The sequence below is a fragment of the Ictidomys tridecemlineatus genome, chromosome 3 (genome assembly GCF_052094955.1).
Source record: "Ictidomys tridecemlineatus isolate mIctTri1 chromosome 3, mIctTri1.hap1, whole genome shotgun sequence".
Classification (NCBI taxonomy): Eukaryota; Metazoa; Chordata; class Mammalia; order Rodentia; family Sciuridae; genus Ictidomys; species Ictidomys tridecemlineatus.
The window spans coordinates 141,457,721-141,480,352 of record NC_135479.1 but is presented as its reverse complement, the minus strand read 5'-3'; the positions used below and the strand labels follow the sequence as shown (position 1 = coordinate 141,480,352).

Sequence of the window (22,632 nt, the reverse complement as noted above, 5' to 3'; positions counted from 1 at the left end):
AAACTGAATATTACTTTGCCTTCACATTTTGGGGGGGGGGGGGGCAGGGAAGTACTGAGGGTTGAATCCTGCGGCACTTTTTATATTTTATTTTGAGACAGGATCTCACTAAGTTACTCAGACTGGTCTTGAACTTGAAATCCTCTGCAATCTCCTGCTAGGATTATAGTCATGTGCCACCATGCCCAGCTCACTACATTTTAATTGAAGCATCTATTTCTGTAAGAAAACAATTTTTCTTTCTGTCTTGAGGCAAAATAATAGGCATATATTACAATCCAACTGGGTCTTTTTTTTTTTTTTCTTTTTTGCAGTGATAGGGATAGAATCCAGGACCTTACTTACACTAGGCTAGTGCTCTACTACTGAACTATATCCCCAGATTTGGGTCATATGTTTTAAGAAAATTAATAAATTAATTACATAATAACGTAAGGTGGGGGTTGTGGTTCAATGGTAGAGCACTTGCCTAGCATGTATGAGGCACTGGGTTCAATCTTCAGCACTACAAAAAAATAAATAAAATGAAGTTACTGTCCATCTACAACAAAAAAATATTTGTTTTTATAAAATAATGAAAAATGTAGGTAACATACTTAATTTCTCCATAATCTCTTCATCTGTCATCTTTGTCTTCTTTTTCTGTTTGTCTGAAGATTTGGCACCACTGTCGACATTGGAATCACCAACAGGTGCAGGAATGGGGTCAATTACAGACCGTGTATAAATCTGCAGAGATATAGTTCATTACTGAGATTTGAGAAAAAAATATTTTCAGATATTCTTACTGGAACACTAATTTTTTACCCAAAACTGTTATCTCTTTTTGTTCTAAAGAATGCAATATTTTCAGACTACAAAAAAACATGTATTGAAAAACAGTGTGAAACATTTTTCTTTGCCATAGAATAAATTTATTTAAAAATATATCTAGCAGCCAGGCACAGTGGCACATGTCTGTAATACTAAGGACTTACGCACGAGGCTTAGACAGGAGGATTCCAAGTTCAAAGTTAGCCTCAGCAACTCAGTGAGGCACTAAGCAATTTAGTGAGACCCTGTCTCAAAATTAAAAGTTAAAAAAGGGGCTGGGAATGTGACTCAGTGGTCAGATGCCCCTGAGTTCAATCCACAACACCAAAAAACTATAACTAGCAAAATAGTAGGTCCATGAATAAAATTTACGTGTACCTAGATCTAAAATAGTAAAATGGGCTGGGGGTGTAGCTCAGTGGTACAATGAGTGCTTGCCTAGCACTTGTGAGGTACTGTGTTTGATCTTTCAGCACCACATAAAAATAAATAAATAAAATAAAGGCATCTACAACTAAAAATATTTTTTGAAGTTAAAAATAAAATAGTATAACAATATAGTAAAAAACAGCTCAGTTTAAAAATATTTTTAATAAAAAAGATGAATACAATGCAAAAGACTAAAACTTTGTTATTGAAATAACTATTACTAATTTCTATAAAATATTTTACACAAATATAATACCTACCCTCCCTTTCACTTCAAAGAGCCAGGTGTAAGGAATATAGAAAACACAGCCTTCTGTCATGAGATGGGATCCAATGGCAGTTCTCGGAGCCACCACATCACAATCCAGCCCCCTTAGTACTTCTCTCCCTGGCTCCATCTGAGCTCATTACTGTTGAAATTCTCCTCAGCTGGGGAGGAATTTCACTCTCAACTGTCTTTAGAATGCCATCAAGGCTTTGAGAGAAATGTCAAAATGAGAAATAAAGTACATAATCTGGGGAAGAGGAAAGATCTAAGTTTTAGATAGAAGAGTTACCCACATTATAAAACAGAGAAAAAAAACAGATAAATAGATGACCTTTCTGGGAAAGAGGGCAAAACATGGAAAGAAAAAAACCCAGGGGCTAGGGCTCTCAGTGGTAGAGCACCTGCCTCACATGAGTGAGGCATTGGTTTCGATCATCGGCACCACATAAAAATAAAAAAATAAATGAAGATACTGTGTTCATTTACAACTAAAAAAACAATAATTAATTTAAAAACCCAGTGAAGGGGCTGAGGATGTGGCTCAAGCGGTAACGTGCTCGCCTGGCATGCGCAGGGCGCTGGGTTTGATCCTTAGCACTATATAAAAATAAAATAAAAGATGTTGTATCCACCGAAAAACTGAAAAATAAATATTAAAAAAATTCTCTCTCTAAAAAAAAAGATAAAACCCAGTAAATTAAATATTCTAATTTTAAAGCAGCCATTAGATTTTTATTTTTCAAAAAAGTAGTTTTTGATGAGTACTCTTTAAGTAAATTCAATCTTAAATTAATTTTCTCATACTAAAATATTTTAAACTTGAAGACTTTTTGAAATAATCACTGAAAGTCAAATACAAATAGCTGTTTTTAGAAACACATACATACACAGATGCACACACCAGGTCATTAGTCAATCACTCACTGATTTCGTATGATCTGGTCGTGGGGCAATGACAGGAGGCGCGGCCTCTTCATCATCATCATCTTCCTCTGTTACTACTGCTGATGTTTCTGACCCCTTGGTGTTAAGCTGTGTTCATCACAGGAGCAAAGGAAGACAAGCCAGTAAAATAAAAAGGTTAAAATGTGACCATCTCTCTTTTTTTAAACATACTTCATTCAAGAAGTTGTCTTTTCAATAGCTAATTTTAAAATTTTTAAACCTTACTACTTCCAATATAATCAATTAAAGAGTAAAGGTGATTTTATGAAATATGGAAAAATAAGTATACGAAATAAACATATGATAAATATTCTTGAGTACTATTTACAAACATAGTAGTTATTTACCTCTGATGGCTGAATTTATTTTAAAAAGCAAAATAAAAATTTGGTTTTGGTAACCTAAATTAGAATAAGAACAATAAGAAATCATGAACTTACTGCTGGTGTTCCAGAAGGGAAGCCATCTTTCTCTGAATATGAAAAAGAAAAGTATGTTAGCAATTCAAGAAAGAAAACTTTTATATGACAAAAAGAAAAATAATATAAAAGAGGAGCAAGTGAAATTTCTTAACCTGATTTCATTTTAAGTTGAATTATCTCCTGAGAAAAATGACAATAACAGTAATATAAATGACAATTTTTACAGAACTCAGCTAATAACTCTCAAATCTTAATGAAACCTCAAAAATACTTTTTAAAAAAACATGAATTAATACTTAAAATGGGTGAATTTTATTGTAAGCAAATTATACTTTTTAAATAAAGTTATTAAAATGTAAGGAAAACTATGATTATCAGTCCATTTTAAAAATAAAACATTTAGGGGCTGAAGCTGAGGCTATGGCTCAGTGGTAGAGTGTTCGCCTGGTGTGTGTACATCACTGAGTTCAATTCTCAGCACCACATAAATAAAACAAAAGGCTATCGACAACTAAAAAAAATAAAACATTTCTTGTTTAAGATACTTTCTCCAAAGAATTGCCTACCAAGGAACAAGGGATATAAAACCATCATTCAAACATGGCAACTGCGAAAAGCAGTATTTTTGATATAAGTTTTGTTTCTTTTTAAAAATGCAACTTACTTACCGTTTGACACAAAAGTTCTAGGTAAAAGTCTGAAGTAAGGATATACCAGATTAAAGTAAAGATCAAGATCATTAAGATCAAGATTAATATTACTTGCAAAGAAGTCTACTTCTTTTTTGAACATAGCCTTTATCTGATATAAACATATTAAATACAGTTAACTCAAACCACATGATTTTTACATAATTACATTATTTTTAAAAACTAGATATATGACTTCAGAGACTGAGAAACATATAACTAGATATATGACTTTAGAGACAGAGAAACATATTAAATAAAAATAATATCCTGGGGGGTGTAAATGGCAAAATCTACACTGAGAGAAACAGGACAAATGATTTGCATCTTCTAAAGTAGAATGCAAGGAAGAGAAAGCAGGAGAACCAGCGTGGGGAAAGGGAGTCTAACTAAATCCCAAAAGACATTCTAGGGATTGCTCAACCAACTGCACCACGTGGACTTGATTCTGATGCTGATTTAAACAAACTATTTTTTAAAAATCCAGTATATTCCAATTCTTACCCACTGATATTCTAATTCTGAGGTTTAAACCTTTTAGTTATAATGTTTATTTTTATGTATTTACATTTTTTATTTATTTCAATTTTTGAGTAGAAAACCATTTTTTACTTCAAGGTCTGTGCATTTATATAGCAAAACTTCCTTCCATGCCACTGACAATAAACATATCTCTAGCATAAAGATGTCTATAAATCTACATCTTTTCCTTCTAAACTGAAAAGCAGTGAGGAGGAAAAAACCCCAAGTACATGTAACAACAAATAACACTATCACATTTAATTATAATGTATAAAAAAATCTGGAAAAAATTTAAAACATCCAGTTCCATTTCTAACAAACTATGAGAGTAATGTAATCCTCAGACTCCAGATGATGTTTAAGAGCCACCGGATAGTTAACAAAAAGCAGATTCAATACAGAAGAAAGCAGGGTCAAGAAATTCAGCTTAGCCTTTTATTTTTCCAGAAATAATCTTTTTATCTAGCAGTGCTTTACAATTTTCCATGTGATTCAGTCTTTTACCACCGTCTGATGTCTTACCAGGAGGAGTAAAACTGAGATATTTCTGCTTTACTGTGTTGGAGTCATAGAACTTTAAGACATCCAGCACAGCTTGAGGATTCTTCTTTTGCTCTAGTTTGGTGATATTGGAGGTCTGTAACAATCGAGCCCACTGCTCTGGCATGCCCTAACAAAAAGAGATACAGAAATGAGTTGTGGTTTGAATTACTCTAATAAAATTAATTTTCAAAGATAAATATCAAAATACATAAAACAAACCAATACACATACTTTTAGATTTGAGTAAATTCTAACTGGTCTAGTTTTCTAAAGGTCTACTGTTCCTATATTTATTCTGCATAATTATAACTAACAGGCTCAGCTCCCCTAGGGAATCTGCATAATTATAACTAATAGGCTCAGCTCCCCTATGGGAAAAATCACACTCTACTGCTAACACTTAAAAGAAAAAGCAATAAGAACTAATAATTAACTTGTGGGCAGAAAAGTTAACTTCGAAGTTAATACCACAGGAAAAAGTTTGAGTGATGTTCTAGTGTTATAATAAACAAAGTCTAACGAGGTATAAAACTTACAGTAAATTCTCCAGTAACAGCATCAAAGCCAACATGGATGGTGTGCTCAAAATCAGATGGAGGCGAAATCTCTGGACGTTCTTTTTCTTTCTTTTTACTTCCTAGAAGGCATTCAGAAAAAAAGAAAAAAAGTATTTAAACAAGGCTAATAAAGGCACCTATAATCATATGTTGACATTTTTCCTAAAACAGATTAGGAATAAAGTTATTCAAGGAAAGACAATTCCCTTAAAATACTGTCTGAGCAGAAACCAGTAAATGAGGTAAAGTAACCTATACTGTTGTAAAGATGTGGGGACCTGACAAACAGTTTGGAGACCACTTCTTTATAGAACAAACTTAATCCCTCCTTCTTACTTAACAACTGCTGTATTTTAAAACAGTTTTGGGATGATCCTACTCTTGTACTTTATGTAACATTTACATCTCACACCTATCAATTACATTCTCTGTAAATTCAAACACATCAGTTCCCTTTCTTCCTCCCCAAATTCCTCTGCTTGAATCTGCAGGTCTATTTCTGAATGTCCTGCTCTGTTACAATGACCTGCTTATCCACACCTTTATGCCAACACCAGTCTGCCTCAATTTCTGTCATTTTTAATAAGCAATTTAAGTACACAGTGTAAGTTCAATTCATCATCCTGTCTTTGTTCTTCTCCTCCTCTTTTTCTTCTTCTAATTCAAAACTACTTGGATATTTCAGGTCTGCCTCATTTCCATATGAATTTTAGAATAATCTTGTTAAATTTCTATAAGAAGCCTGCTGGGATTTTGATTGAAACTGACTGAATCTATAGAACAATTTAGAAAGAATTGATTTCTTAACGCTGAGTTTTCTCATCCATGACAACAGGGAATCTCTCCATTAGTCAGGACTTTTTGAATTTCTCTCAGAAATGTTTTACAGCGTCAGTTTACAGAGTACAGATCTATCACAGCTTTTGTCACATTTCTGCCACAGTACTTCTTACTAAGTTGCCCAAGCTGGCCTCAAACTTTGGGATCCTCCTACCTCAGCCTCCCCAGTAGCTGAGATTATAAGCATGTGAAACTGTACCTAACTATACCTTCATTTTTTTAATATCCATAAAATCTGCAGAGATGGGATCTACTTCTTTCATTCTCCCTCAGTTTGGTAATTTTTATCTTCTCTCTTCCTCCACCAGTCTGGCTAGAAACTTATTCATTTTATTGGTATTATAAATTAATCAATTTTTAGTTTCATGATTTTACTACTTTTTCTTTCATTTCACTGATTTCTGCTTTGACTCTTATCATTTCCTTTCTTCTACTTATTTTGGATTTGGATTACATTTGCTATTGCCTTTCTAGTTTATGAAGATGGCTTAGCTGGCCAGGTGCAGTGGGTTGGGCGCAGCTCGGGAGGCTAAGGCAGGAGGACTGCAAGTTCAAAGCCAGCATCAGCAAAAGTGAGGCACTAAGCAACTCAGTGAGACCCTATCTCTAAATAGGGATGGGGGTATAGGTCAGGGGTCAAGTGCCCCTGAGTTCAATCCCCAGTATACAAAAAAAAAAAAAAAAAAAAAAAGATGGCTTAGCTAAAGTCATTGATTTGAAATTTCTTTCTTTTCCAATACTGTAAAACTTCCTCCAAGTAGGGCTTTAGATATCTCTTATTTTAAAATTATTTTCAGTTGTAGATGACACAATACCTTTATTTTATTCATTTATTTTTTATGTAGTGCTAAGGATGGAACCCAGTGCCTCACACATACTAGGGAAGCACTTTACCACTGAGCCATAACAACAGACCAGCTTTAGATATTTTACAAATATTGATGTTTTTTAATTTTCATTTTCATTCAGTATGTTTTCTAAATATCCTTTCTTTATTTGGAAGTGTTTTCTCTACTTTCCAAATATTTTCCGAGGGTTTCCTGTTACTAATTTCTAATTAAATTACATGTGTTCACATAATACACTTTATATTGTTTAAATCCTTCTACATTTATTGAGATGTTTTAAAAAAAATTCCTCAAATATGATTTATCTTGGTGTATGTTCCATGTACACTTAAAAGAATTATGGATTCTAACTGTTATTGTATGGAATGTTCTATAAATATCCATTAGGTCAAGTTTGTTATGTTCAAATGTTCTAAATCCTTACCAATTTTCTATCTAGTTGTTCTATCAATTATTGAAAGAAGTGTATTAAAATCTCAAGTTATAACTGGATTTGTCAATTTCTTCTTGAAATCCTTTCAATTTTTAAGTCATGTTTTTTGAAACTGTTAGCAGTACATGTTAAGCTGCTATATTATCTAAATGATCTATCACGAAATAATTTTCTTAATCTGACAATATTTTTTGAGCTCTAGAATCTAGTTTGTATGATACAGAGTCAGGCCAAGTTTATGATGCTAACATAAGTAGCCCTTATTTTTTTGTGGTACTGGAGATCAAACCCAGGGCTTTGAACATGCTAAGCATTCTACCACTGAGCTGTACCCCCAGTTTTAGCATACTTTTTATTTTAACCTATCTTATGGCTGGATGTAAAAAAGTGAATTTCCTGTAGAGAGCATGTAGTAGGACTACTTTATCAATCTTTTCTCCCTTCTTTTGGATTACCTAAATTTTTAAAAAATTTTGTCCTTTACTGTTATTTTTTAATATGTGGTGCCTCACACATGCTAGGCAAGCACTCTACTACAGAGCTACCACTCCAGCCCTAACCGAGTATTTTTTAATCAACTCCTTTTATCACCTTTGTTGTTATGTTAGCTTTTTAAACTACATAATTCAATAATTATGTAGTTTAATAATTCAATGGCTTTAGTACATTTTTTAATTTTGCAACCATCATCACACTCTAACTAGAATATTTACATCATGAGCAGAAGAAATCTTGTACCCATTAGTGATCATTACTCCCCATTCCATCGCCTATGTCACCACAAATCTTAGGGATACCACTAATCTATTTCCTGTCTCCAAAGATTTGCCTATTCTGGCTAATCATATAAATGGGATCATATAATACATGGTCTTTTGCAAATAGCTTTTTTTACTTAATATTTTTGAAATTCATCCATGTTATAGGATGTATCAGTACTTCATTAAAAATATGATTATTTTTTAAAAATATTTAGTTAAGAGAAAAATATAAGCACCAGGCACAGTGGCGCATGCCTGTAATCCCAGCAGCTCACAAGGCTGAAGAAGGAGGATCTTGAGTTCAAAGCCAGCCTCAGCAAAAAAATCGAGGCATTAAGCAACTCAGTGAGACCCTGTCTCTAAATAAAATGCAAAATAGGGCTGGGGATGTGGCTCAGTGGTCAAGTGCCCCTGAGTTCTATCCTCGGGATGAAAACAAACAAACTAACGTATTCCATTTCTTAGTACAGACCCACATTTCACCTGACATCATTTTCCTTCTGTCTGAAGGACCTGGTTAAACAGTTTTTTGTAATAAAGTACAGTGTGCTGGTGGTAATTTTTTTTTTTTTTTTTTTTTTTTTAGATTTCATAATCCCACTTCCCTTTTTTTTTTTCGATGCTGGGAGACAGAACTCAGGACCTCACATATGGTAGTCAAGTGCTGTACCACTTACACCACAAGTTTTATTTTTTTTAAATGTATATTTTTAGTTGTAGGTGAACACATACTTTTATTTTATTTTTATGTAGTGCTGAGTATCAAACCCAGTGCCTCATGCATGCTAGGCAAGCGCTCTACCTCTGAGCCACAAACCCAGCCCCACCACCAGCTTTCTGCCATTATTTTTAAAGCATTCTTCAAGTATTTCACCCCTCCCTCCAAGACTTCAATTATACATATGTCACTCTTCCAGAGGTTGTCCCACAGTGCTGTTTGTTTTGTTTTGCAGGGTTTCTATTGCCCTATCTTCAAATTCACTCATCTTTTCTTCTTTAACACCTATTCTGCTATAAATCCAATTATTTAATTGTGCTGTTCCTCATCTCAAAGAGATCACCAATTTCCCTCTCCCTGTGCTGCAGTCTAGAAACTCTCCGGGCAGAAAGCTCAATCAATGGTAGGGCTTACCTCATTTGTTTCTTTTTAATCATTTTTCTTCATTGCCTGATGTTCACTGTCTTGAAAACTATTGTTTTGTATATTTTTCCCATTACTTTAATTCTTTTAGTTAGGAGTATAAACCCAGTCCCTGTTGTTCCACCTTGACTAGAAGCACAATATTTCACTGTCCTATCTGTAGTATTATAAAATTTGAGGATGCTGTGATCTTCATTCATTAACTAAGCGGAGTTCACAGTGAGTCACATCCATCTGGAAATAATATTCTTCAGATCTGGGACATTTTTTCCCATTATTTCTTTGATATTTTCTTCACTCTAATTTGTTTATTATCAGTAATTTGAAATTCTCATCTTTTCCATGCTTTTGCTTTTTTGGTACCCTGTCTCTAAATAAAACGTAAAATAGGGCTGGGGATGTGGCTCTATTGAACCCTGTACCCGACAACCCCATTTTATTTTTTATTTTGAGACAGGGACTCGCTGAGCTGCTGAGGTTGGCTTCAAACTTGTGATCCTCCTGCCTCAGCCTCCTGAGTCACTGGGATTATTACTGGTATATGCCACCATCATCTGGCCCCATTGACATATTTTTGTTTAACTCTTTGGGAACATTTTCTTGATTGTCTTCCACTCATCCTTCTATTGATATCTCTTGTATGTTTTGGTAATCTTTTTAAAAATATTTTTATTTGTAGATGGACACAATGCCTTTATTTTATTTTTTTTAATGTTTTTTTTTTAGTTGCCAATGGACCTTTATTTTATTTATCAATACGTGGTGCTGAGAATCAAACCCAGTGCCTCATACATAGCTAGGCAAGAGCTCTATCACTGAGCTACAACCCTAGCTCCTACTCTGGTAATATTATATATTGAATTGCTAATAATTATTTCTCAATATTTTCTAAGTATTCTTTTCTCATTTCATGGGTTCAATTTATCTTCTTTGAAGATTATACAGTATATGTGTATGTATAGTCTGAGTTTTTGAGATTTGTTTTCTCTCTACATTGTCTGTTTTTCTAAATGCTCTAATGCCCTTATAATTTTTTTCTTTCTTCCTTTTTTTTTTTTTTTTGGTAGTACTAGGGATTGAATGTAGACAATCACTACCACTAAGTCACACACCAGGTCTTTTTTGAGATAGGCTCTTGATAAAAGTTACTGAGGATGAACTTGAACTTGTGATCCTCCTGCCTCAGCCTCCTGAGTCTCTGACATTATTGACATGGGTGGCTAAATGCCTTTTAAAAATTTCCCCAATTATTTTGGACTCTTATAGAGTTTTCCTTAAATGTCTGGTGATCTTTTGCTATCTAATAATATAGAAAAGTATTAAAGAACTAACTGGGAAATAAGCTAGCCTTTTCACTAAATTTAGGATCAGGGTACAGGATACCTAAAGTATATTTTCCCCAAGAATATTGTTTATCTGATGGGGAAAAAAATCCTCAAATCTCTGTGAGAACCATGAGTCAAGCTATAAGTATTCTGAAAACAGGGCAGAGGAAAGGAGTTTTATATGCTGGCTTTTATTGAATCAATGTTTTTTATTCTAACCTTTAACTTCCTGTGAAAAGAATAGGGCCCTCTCTGGTTTAATTTGTCCTGAACTAAAAGCAAATATCCTCCCTCCATCCCCAGGATAGGGGCTATATTTGTATGGCTGGAGAGGTAAAAGAGGAATGAGTCCTGGGGAGTCTTTGACACTTTATATGAAAATTTTCAATTAATTCCTAGTCCTTTCAGCCTGGATATCCCTTCCTCCCCTCCCCCTTTTCCTACAGTACTGTGTGCCTCTAAATCTTGAGTCTCTGAGGTTTTTAGAGGGAAATTCACTTCCCACAGACATTACCCTCTGCAAATGTTTAGGTGATGTCTCTCTGTTCCATTTAGTCAGGTGTCATTTCTCACCACTCCACTCTCTAAACATATACTGAGAGCTCCTGTATACTACTGTCTCTCTCCTATTCTCATTGTCCTTGTAATTATTTTTTTTAATGTTTCTACTGTCATTTTAGTTGGGCCTTGGGAGGGAAAGTAAGAAGAATCATGTGGTCAATAACTATGTTTAACCTGAGTATTCTCCCATTATAAAAAAGTTTAAAATGGTGATGTTTGATAGTCTGCACATACAAACCTGGAATTGTTACTGCTATTCTTTGTTTACAAAGGTAGTAATGATCTAGCATTAATAGGAAACAGGATACCTTTTGAACATGATGAGACTTGTGTTCAAATGTCTACCTCTTCTCTAGGTTTTCTACGCACATATGTGGCCATGGTAAGAAAACAGGGCACAATTGTTGTGGAAAGGAACAGAGGGAAACACAACTCTCAGAAAATTTTGCTGTCTTTAATGAAATATACATCTGTCATAACCAACCTCTCATTTTTCTCTAGACCAACTTTTGAGTAAACTGAGCTCATACCCTCTACTTCTCTTTATGTCCTATGGCTTCTAACTCAGTATACTTACTGCATTCAGAAATAAGTATTTGTTAACTATAAATGAATAGTTTAATTTGTACACTGTTCTTGTACGGCTGACAGAAAAAACAGAATTTGATGAACCATGGAAACTGTGAAATAAGCTAGCCTTTTCACTATAGATAGGATCAGGGTAAAGGATACCTAGAGTATACTATTTTCCCCCAAAATATTGTTTATCTGATGGGGAAAAAATCCTCAAATCTCTGTGAGATCTATGAGTCAAGCTATAAGTATTCTGAAAACAGGGCAGTTTTTCTTTTATCTTTTTGTTTGTTTGTTTTAACTGTTTGGTATCCCACTTTAGGGAACATTCCTCATGCTTTCCTTGTACATGGCTGGGAAAATGCCATTTTCTTATATAATCCTAACCACAGACAATTGGTCCAAGACAGGCATCTCATTCAAACCAGGCCAGCCCCAGCTGCTCCTCCTCACTCCCAGTCAACTGCTTAAGGAGTGATATGTGACCTAAGTCAGACTTGGCACCCTAAAAATCAGTCTATCTCCAGTGATTACATTTATAAGAAATAAAGCCCAGTTACTGTTGAGGGCTATATTTCCTTACATACAGAGAAACTCCAGACTGAAACAGGAAACAGGTACACAGAAAGGAGAAAGATAAGATACAGAGCAAGAGAATTCCTGGTTCCTGTTGTGTCTAAGGCGCAATAATGTTCTTTAACTTGGGAGTGTTTAGTTTAGAGAAACAAACATATTAAAGAAAGTTTCAGATGTTAGGGATATAGAACAAAAAGTTAAAGTTACAGAAGGACATAAAAATGATTAAGCAGAACTTGAGATATACTTACATGTTAAAATCTGTTCAAAATAAAATGACACAATATACTAAAAAAATCTGTTTAATTCCATTTATTTTTTCACAAATACCTCCATATTTTAGTTGTGCCCGCAGGAAGGGAAAAGGATATCAGAAAAAGCATTAAAACAAAAGTGCTAAACCAAGTCTCAAGCTGAACAATGTGCTGAAAGAACCCAGCTATATAAACTGATCACATAACTCGAGAAGCCAAGAACTAAAAGATAAGTAAAAACAATTTATTTGGACACCTTAGTTTTAGAAGGAAATCTGTTAATGTTTAAAAAAAAAAAAAAAAGTATATCAACTTCCCACTTTTGCCTATCAATCATCTACAGTGTGTCTACAGGAATTAGATCACCTGATAGGAAGTAATGGACCACAGAAAGAAGCTTCTCTTAATAAAACTTATTAGTGTCCCAGGAGAGAACGAGATTCTTAGAATCATTTCCCAACTTTACATTAGACAACAAAATGAGCAGCAGGCAGGCAGCAAACTTTAGCCACAAGGTAAAGATCCTGAGGACAGTGCTGACAACAGGTACTTCAAAGAATTCTAAATAGGCTATTGTCACATCCTTTTAGGGCCTCAGCCTTTCAGGCTACATTTGAGTTACAGTTTAGGGTTAAGAAAATCTAAATCTGTTTAAAAGGAAGACTCTTCTTTTTCTAGTCTAACAACCAGTTGTTCCACACACACATGCTTATTATTTTGACTTAGAAAAACTTCAAACTGAATTGTTCCACTATACAGAAGAGCATTATCTAGGAAACGGGTAGGGAAGTATAGGCTAATTTTATTACTACTAATACCAGCATTCAATTTTTGGACAAGAAAGAATGTTCATCATCTATCATCTCCATAATCAGAAGTGAAGGTGTATGTTGGTTAAATAATTAGAGGTAAAAATTGCTTTAGTTAATAAAAATTATGTACTCAACACAAGCTATCTGAATAGAGCTTAGAAAAATACACCAAAACAATGGCTCACTGCTATTTTCCTTATTAAAACTACTGAACTAGCTAAGCCATTTCTCACCTGGACTAAGGCAAAAAGCCTTCTAACTAGTTTCCAACTCCAGTCCTAGAACTCCAACAAAACCTATTTTCTACACAACTACCAATCCTTCCTACCTAAAATAAAAATGTGACCAAGACTTTCCCCTGTTTAAATTATCTCGTGGTTCCCCAGGAAATCTACAGCTTCTGCAATAGCCATCACTGAACTGCTTGCAGAACTTGCCTGGACTATGTATCACTTGTATGCATTGTGAATTCACCTGTATGCATTGTGAACTATCTGTTGGTGCAGCAACTTGTGGTAGTGTTGGGGTATTTTTGCTGATGGTGTCATTGGTGGTACAAATTTTCCAAAAGGAGCCGTCAATTGGCTTGGTGTATCTTCCTCCCTTCTGCTTGTCATGATCGTTCAGCTAAAATTTGGGGGCCAACAGAGGTGAGGCAAAGAACCTCACCCCGCCCCCTCGTACCTCTCCACAGGTGTGGCTGTATACTGGACTGGTAGTCAGTGAAGGGTAAGATCCAATTACAATGGTACCAACCTAAGACAGGAGGCTGATGCCTTGAGGTCAGCTCATCCGATAACGGGTAAGGACCATATGTACTACTGGACAACCTAAGGCAGGCATGGTCCCTAAGCCACATGCTTGTTGTTTAAACAGAGAGGGGGGGAGATGTTGAGAGCCACAGCCGAAGGGGCCCCAGCAAACTTCCAGCTGCCAGCTGATGATTGGCTCACAGCGGCCCCAGCAACATCTAGCTGATTGGCTCCTCTGCGGTGATACTCATTGGGCTGTTTCCCTGCCCTTTCAGACCACGGAGCTGCTCATTGGGGGACTTCTTTGGCTCCGCCCACACGACCCAGTCAATCAGCCTCAAGAGCAGGAGGATTGTGGGAGTGGGAGAGGCTTGTGGGAAGCCGGTGGTGGCAATTGGGCTCTGAGGGTTTTTCCTGAGGAGCTGTTTTGTTTGGCCTGTGAGGTTCTAAAAATAAAGTTCGTTTCTTTTGACAAGTGGCTCATGAATTGTGCCCAGCCAGACTGCGGCAAGACTTTCCCCTGTTTAAATTCTCTCGTGGTTCCCCAGGAAACAAGATAAAAATCTGAGCTCAAAACTACACAAAAGGCATTTTTGTGACCTGGTCTCTGCCTACCTCTCTGTTGTCCATAGTCCCCTCCATACATCACAGTGTAATTCTCACCTACCCTCTGTGCTTTCAAGTGACTCTGGGCTACACTCAGCTCATGCTATACTGTGATGCCTCCTGTGGCTGGCTCTTTCCAAGGCATTGAACTCACTTTTTAACTGTTTTCTCACTTATCATCCTTTATTCTTCAGCTCTATTTTCATTTCCTTGCTTTCCCAGATACTTCAGATTAGACAAACATTTTCCATTAACCCTGTGTCACTTTAATAGTTTATAATTACATGCTACAGTAGTTTTTGGTTGGTGTCATGAGAGTAAGGATATCTGCTTTGCTTATTACTGTATCTCTGATGACTCACACAGTGTATGTGATATATATTATCAGGAAAGTGAAAAAGATTTCTTCAGTTGGGTTGTCACAAAAAGTTATATAAACTTTTTTTTTAAAAAAAGCCTCCAGACAATCAATGGGGTAAGGAAACAACCTGCAGATTAGGAGAAAATACTTGCAAACCATTCATCCAAAGAATGAATGCCCTGAATATTCAAGGAACAGAAAAAAAAATCATATGTAAGGAACAGGAAATAAAAATCATAATCTGATTTAAATATGGGTAAAATGATCTCAACAGACATTTCCCAAAAGAATACAAACATATAGCCAACATGCATATGAAAAATTACCATCACAAATCATCAGGGAAATGCAAATCAAAATCATAATCAGATATCATTTCATTCCAATTAGAATGGCTATTAATAAAAAGCCAAAAAATAATAAATGCTGGAGAGGATGTAGAGAAAAGGGAAGTCTTATACACTGTTAGTGGAAATATAAACTTGTACAGCCATTATAGAGAACAATATAGAGGTATCTCAAAAAGCTAAAACTGGAACTACCATCTGATCCAGCAATCCCAACACCAGGCATATATATCCAAACGACATGAAATCGTTATGTCAAAGAGTAATCTACAGTCGCATATTGCAGCTATATTAATAAAGCAAAAGAATGGAAACAACCAAAGTGCCCGTATACATGAATTGATAAAGAAAATGTGGAATATATGCACAATGCAGTATTATTCATCCATAAAAAAGAATGAAGTCCTGTTCCTGTGCAACAAAGATGGGCCTGAAGGATACTATGAATTAAGCCAGGCACAGGAAGACAAATACTGTATGTTCTAATTCATGTGGAAGATTAAAAAAAAAAAAAAAAAGTTGATCTTGTAGATGTCAAGAGCAGTGGTTACCAAATGCTGGGGAAGATGAGGAGGAGAGAAAAGGTTACATAGAAGTATTAATTACAATTAACTTTGGTACAAAATTACAATTAGGAATAAGTTCTACCATTAGATAGCACAGGAGAGTGACAGTAGTTAATGCTAATTTATTATGTATTTAAAATAAAATAGCTTGCATGCACAAAGCCTGGGTTGAGTCCCCAGGATCAAAAAAAAAAAAAAAAAAAAAAGCTAAAAGGGAGGACTTTACATGTTCCCAACACAAAGAAATCATAAATATTGAAGATGAAGGATATGCCAACTATATTGATTTCATCACTACACAATGAATACATGTACCAAAATACCATACAGTAGCCCATAAATATGTACAATTATATATCAATTTTTTAAAGTTATTTTTCCAGTGATACCAATTAAAACCAGTAATCACTGAAGACACCTTAAAGTATTTTTTGTAGAATCATTGTGATTTTTTAAAAATGAAAATGTAATTCTTTCCCTTCTAGACCTCTGTAAAGATGGTGTATCGCCTACACATTGCAGTACTCCTCTTCTACTCCAAATCACTATATGTAGATGAAAAGCAACTAGGAAACAGCGGCTCAAGATGTAGGTAGAAAACTAATGCAGAAATGTTGCAGGCAGTTGAAGAAAGAAGCCAAGCAGGTGGGGGGGGGGGGGGGCGACTAGTAATATAGTAGGAACAGCCCAGCGTGAATACACACACACACACACACACACACACACACACACACACACACACACAGATTCTCCCTCATCTTGATGGTAGCTCCCAGGTAGGAACAATTAAGAACAGGAACATGGGTTGGAAAGAAGAGTCAAAAGGAGGCAAAATGATGGTAATGACTGAAGCTGGGAAGGAAGTTCATTATACTATTCTCTTTACTTTGTATGTGGCTAATAACGCCTGTGTTTTTTGTTTTCCCCAGTGCTAGGGATCAAATCCTGGGCCTCATTCATGCTAGGCAAACATTCTTTCTGAGCTATATCCTCAGCTCAGAAACTTCTATTTAAGATGAAGAAAAAAGACCCGGGGCTAATTGCAGCTCCTAGGTAATTCTGTGAGAAAGGAAGGGAAAGAGAAGTTTTGGTAATGAGAGCAAAAAAGGAAGAGTCTCAAAATGATCAGAGATGGAAAAAAAAAAATGATCAGAGACGGGTATGTTGTTTCACATTTATGCAAATGCATGTTCGGTTTGTTCATAAACCCTAACCATTATCCAAAGTCAGGTATTGGATTGTTCACATTTTCTATTTTGTTTTATTTCATTTTATAGTCTTCTTTTACCAGCTACAAGGTTGTCCCCAACTATGTATGTGTGTGTGTGTGTGTGTGTATCCAGCCCCCAGATTGAACCCAAGGGTATTCTACCACTGAAGCTATATCTCCAACCCCGTTTTAAAATTTCTTTATTTAGAGATAGGGTCTTGATGAGATGCCAAGGCTGGCCTCAGACTTGTAATCCTCCTGTCTCGGCCTTCCAAGTTGCTGGAATTGCAAGCATACACTACTACACCCAACATATATGCATGTATGTGTGCATGGGCGTATGTATTTCCAACATACTTTCAATCTTGTACCCAACATATTTTTTATCCTATCTTGAACATTCCCTTACTCTGCTTTGGATTCTGGTTCCCCACAGGCAGGTAATTTCAATTCTGCAATTTCTTCTGGTACTAGCCACCATAATTTTATTTTTAATTTCCATAATTTCAAATGCTGTGTTTACACTGACATTTTCAGATTTTCCCACTTTAAACATACTGACCCTCTACTATGGAAGATGAGGATTTGGTGCTAACCCATGCTTTTTCACCCTCTTCCCATGCACAGTTTTTGGTTCACTGCTTTGTCTTCTTCCCCTTTATCCTTTACTTAATCCAGCCTAATTTTTATCTTCAAACATACCACATACACAGCTGATCCCTTGTTACATAAATTTAAAAGCCATACTTTCGCTAGGCTCTTCAGTTTATAGCCTCATGGAAAAAGTTTTTCAGGTGGTAGTGGGGATCAAACCCAGGACCTCATGCAGCATTCACTCTACCACTGAACTACATATCCAGTCCCAAATCTTTTTTTTTTTTTTTTTTTAAATGGTGCTGGAGATTCACCCCAGAGTCTTGTGCATTTGAGGCAAGCACTGAACTATATCCCCAGCACTTGCATAAAATCTTAATAAAAACAAAATTAGAAATAAGTGATATATATGACAAAATGAACAAGTTTGCAATTGTCTAATGATTATGTCGTGTTTGTAAATCAAAATTCTCCAAGATTTGATTCTTTATTAATGTTAACTCAAATTTTCATTATTTTAAAATCTCAAATGTGGGGCTGGAGTTGTGGCTCAGTGGTAGGGTGCTTGCCTAGCATGTGCGAGGCACTGAGTTTGATTCTTAGCACCGCATATAAATAAATAAAAATAAAGGTCCATTGACAATTTAAAAAAAAAAAAAAACAAACTCAAATGTGTCTCAAACCAGGCATGGTAGCACATGCCTATAATCCTAGCAGCTCAGAAGCCTGAGGTAGGAGGATCTTGAGTTTAGTTCAGCTAGGCCCTAAGCAACTTAGCAAGACTCTATCTTTAAATAAAATATAAAAGACCTGGAGGTGTGGTTTAGGGGGTAAGCACCTCTGGATTCAGCCCTGGTACAAAAAAAAGTGTATTATTATTTTATACAAAGCATCATTCTTCCAATTAGGTTTACCTTTCCATGTAGACTTAGGATCTGTATCTTTATCTTTGCTAATATCGACTATCATCTATCAGAGCCAAATTAGCATGCTCAATGTGTTTAAATAAATAATTCCCCTACCCTTATTTGAAAAAGCTCTGAAAACCAAAAGTTTCTTCCTTGATTTCTCATATAAATATATACAATTTTTCATATATAGAGATATGTATATCTATATCTATCTATCTATCTATCTATATATATATATATATATATATATATATATATACAGGATTATTTGTAGCCTTTGTCCCACAATGTGTGACAAAATCAATGGTTCTTAACTGGGAGTGCTTTTGTCCCTCAGGGAATATTTGGCAATGTCTAGAGACATTTTTGGTTGTCACAAATGGGACAGGGTTGATGAAATCTAATGGGTAAAAACCAGGAATGTTGCTAAACATCCTATAATGCATGGGAACAGACTGCTACAACCACACCTTATTTGGCACCAAAATATCAGTAGTGCTGAGGCTGAGAACCCCTGGACTAGACATGTTTTACTGAAGACACACTGTTAATCACTAAGGCTGTCTCAGATCCTTCTGAGGAACTACTCAAAAATCAGAAAAACTCTTTATTCCAAAACACAGCTGACTCCAGGAATTCAGAAAGGAGACTGCGGTTCCTGTGTTACCATTCTGTTAATAGTAGGTTTCTGGGGGGGGGGGGACATAGCTTGGTAGATTGCTTGCCTGGTATGTGTGAGACCTTGGGTTTAATCCCTAGCACAGGGTGTGTGTGTGTATGTGTGTGTGTATGTATGTGTGTTTGCATGTGGAAAGTCAGGTTTCCTCAAAATATCACTGCTATGGATAGATATGGTTTGTCCCTCAAAGGTTCATGTTTAAAGGACTGGTCCCCAGTTATAGCATTGAAAGGTGTCTGGATCTTTAAGAGGCAGAGCCTAGTGGGAAGCAACTGGATCCTACCATCTCAGAATACATTAATGCCTGTCTCAAGAAGTGCATTGGTTCCTGAGGGAGAAGGTGGTAAATAATAAAAAACAAGTCTAGCTCCTCCCCACTCTCTTACATTCTGGCCCACACACGTCCCCTTCTGCAAGCAACTGCTTCCCATTTTGTTTCTCTGTCATGTTGTCAAGATGTCAAGGGCCCTAACCTGACATAAGGGCCACATTCATGACTTTTCAGCCACCAGAATTATTAAGCCAAATGAATCTCTTTTCTTATAAAGTACCCAGACATAGATATTTTGTTAAGGCAACACAAAGACAATCACAAATCCCCACTAATGTGAGAAAGCCTTGAACTATAGCCCAAAGTCTCAGAAAATGGAAATGAGTATAGAAATTCATGGGCTGTTATAAGTAGGATGAGAACAACTTTAAAATATTATAATTTTCTATTACAGTTTCAAATAAACTAGTCTTGTTGTTCATACAGTGAAGGACCAACACAGGTAACATAAAATAATAAACTAATGCTGAGACTTTTAAAACCACAACAGCTATTTACCTTTTTCTGTGCTTGAGAATATAGAGATGATTTTATTCCTGGGCTTTTTTTCCTCTGGAACAGAAGGTAAAGGTTTCAAACTATGATTGGCTGACAAAGGATCTTTGCCTCCAGTGCTAAAAATGGTACTGCTCATTCGCACAGGAGGTGCTGGAGGCTTGTCTTCCAGTTCTCCGTTGTCAGACATGATTCAGAATTATGAAATGGCCTGAAACAGATAGGCAAACCCCCCAAAAAACAATTAATAAACAACATTTTAAAAAGCAGTATGCACAAGCAGAAGACAGTAATACTAATTCCTACACACTCCAAATTAGAAAATGTTATCCATTTAAAGTGACATCTGTGAAATTTGGGGGGGTGGGAGAGAATCAATAAATCATGAGGGAGACATTTAAGAGTAAAATTGATCAAATTATGTTCTTACACATGCCCAAGTATGCCACAATGAAACACACTATCCTGTATAATAATATGTACTAATTTTTTATATTTATTTTTTAGTTTTGGTGGACACAACATCTTTATTTTATTTTATGTGGTGCTGAGGATTGAACCCAGTGTCCCGCACATGCCAGGCGAGCACGCTACCTGCTTGAGCCACATCCCCAGCCCATGTACTAATTTTTTAAGGGACAAAAATCAGTAACATATATAACATTGTGATTTTTAACAAAGGTAATCTCCCCTAACAAAATTAGCAAATGTTTTGTTTTAAAATGTTACTAAATATTTAAAAAGCCAAGTGGAAATCATGATAACACTAACATATCAAAAGCAATGCCTGGGCTGGGATTATAGCCCAGTGGTAGGGTACTTGCCTAACACATGTGAGGCACTGGGTTGTGTCCATCAGCACCAAAGTATTGTGTCAATCTACAACTTAAAAAAAAAAAAAGGCAATTTTTGAAAATTGATACTGATTGTGAGATGGTTCCAATGGACAGACAACAAGGAGAAAATTCCAAAGAGGAGACCAGACCAGACAATTAGAATATCTCTGGTTGGTCCCCATGAACTAACACCCCCCTGTTAGGATTCCACACAAATCATTCTTGTGATTGATAACTTACCTTCACCTAATTTCCCAAAAGAACATGCCACTGATGCAATGTTTGATGTCTCTGGAAATCTGATATTCTGATCTACACACATTAGTCTCTTTTGTAAGACAGTCACATGAAGCTTGACCAATTCAGGTACATTGTCAAAATTAAATCTAGAGCACAGAACCAAGGGTGGGGTCACAACCCCAAGTTTCTGTCACCCTGTCCAGGCAATCAGGTGACCTCGCTTATAGATATGGCCATTTTGGTAGAAATATCAATTTTGCTTACATATGCTTATATTTTATTTTTTAAAAAGGTGGGTCAAACACATTTAAAATCAAGAGTAAAGGGAAGAGGATTTCTAATTTATACAAGTTCTGATGCAAAAGTTCATTTAGGAAACAACATATTTCCCCATTAAACAAGGTTTTTATTGGTATCTGATCTTGATTTGATTTTAGTATGTAATATATTTAAGTAAACAAAATTGTGTATGTGTATAAAAAAAATAATAATAGCACTTAGAAAATTGAGGGATGGAGGGATTATACCAAATTCTACTCCAAATCTTACAGCTTTTGATTCCTTTTTTTAGAGTGTGTCACAAGCATTACCTGTGCTAGTAAACTACTTTAGCACACTACTATCTGCTAAAATGACAATTATTTTTCAGCCTACAAGAAAAAGCATAAGAGAAGTTAAGGAGAAAAAGTACACATTTTGGGGGATAACCAGATAGAGAAAGGGCTGGGGAAAGGAAATAAAAAAACATATATATATATATATATATATATATATATATATATATGGAAGACTGCCTGCCTAAGGAAGCAGTAGGGTGGAAACTAAGGTAGCACCAAAGACATGCCTCAGATGATTCTTCTAAACCAGCTGCTTGCAGGTGGTGGGGGGCATGCTGGTTGTTTTCTTAAGGGGACAGGGGGAAGGCAAGCAGATTCAACTGGCTATTCCTAAGTGTGGACTGCTACCAATGTGTACACTACCACAGGGGATCTATTTTGCTACAGATGGAAGAAAGATAAGGCTTAGAATCAAGTATTGCAAGGATTACTTGATGAATAGATAAACCAAGATGGATGCTTAGGTCTTAATGTTCTTATAACACTAAGGCACACATAGTACTCCTAAAATGGTTCACTTTCCAGTTACAACAGAAATGGCACATAAAGCTTCAATATCTGGATTTTGTATTTTATAATTCCATATTTATGCACACTGTTTAAAAATCAGAAGAAAATAAAAAATTTAAACACATTTATATGCACTGACAGAAGGAAATGCACCAAAATTTAACAGTGATAATCTGTGGCTAATTACTAGCTTTTAAACTCAATTACTATCATCAGAGCTGTGGTTAACAATGTAATATAGAGTACTGGGGTACAAGCTTGGTTG

The 22,632-nt window shown here is 35.7% G+C and overlaps 1 protein-coding gene across 1 annotated transcript in view; it reads right to left on the bottom strand.

The window, feature by feature from the left end:
• Positions 1-22,632, bottom strand: part of Pak2 (p21 (RAC1) activated kinase 2) — a 71,450-nt gene that overhangs the window by 19,129 nt on the left and 29,689 nt on the right. Inside the window, exons 2-7 of the mRNA XM_078044003.1 lie at positions 20,168-20,375; positions 5,168-5,268; positions 4,611-4,758; positions 2,896-2,927; positions 2,435-2,542; positions 597-729 (exon numbers count right to left, since the gene is read on the bottom strand). Of these exons, the coding sequence (XP_077900129.1) occupies positions 597-729; positions 2,435-2,542; positions 2,896-2,927; positions 4,611-4,758; positions 5,168-5,268; positions 20,168-20,354 (709 nt within the window). The 5' untranslated portion in view covers positions 20,355-20,375. The remainder of the gene's footprint in view (positions 1-596; positions 730-2,434; positions 2,543-2,895; positions 2,928-4,610; positions 4,759-5,167; positions 5,269-20,167; positions 20,376-22,632) is intronic.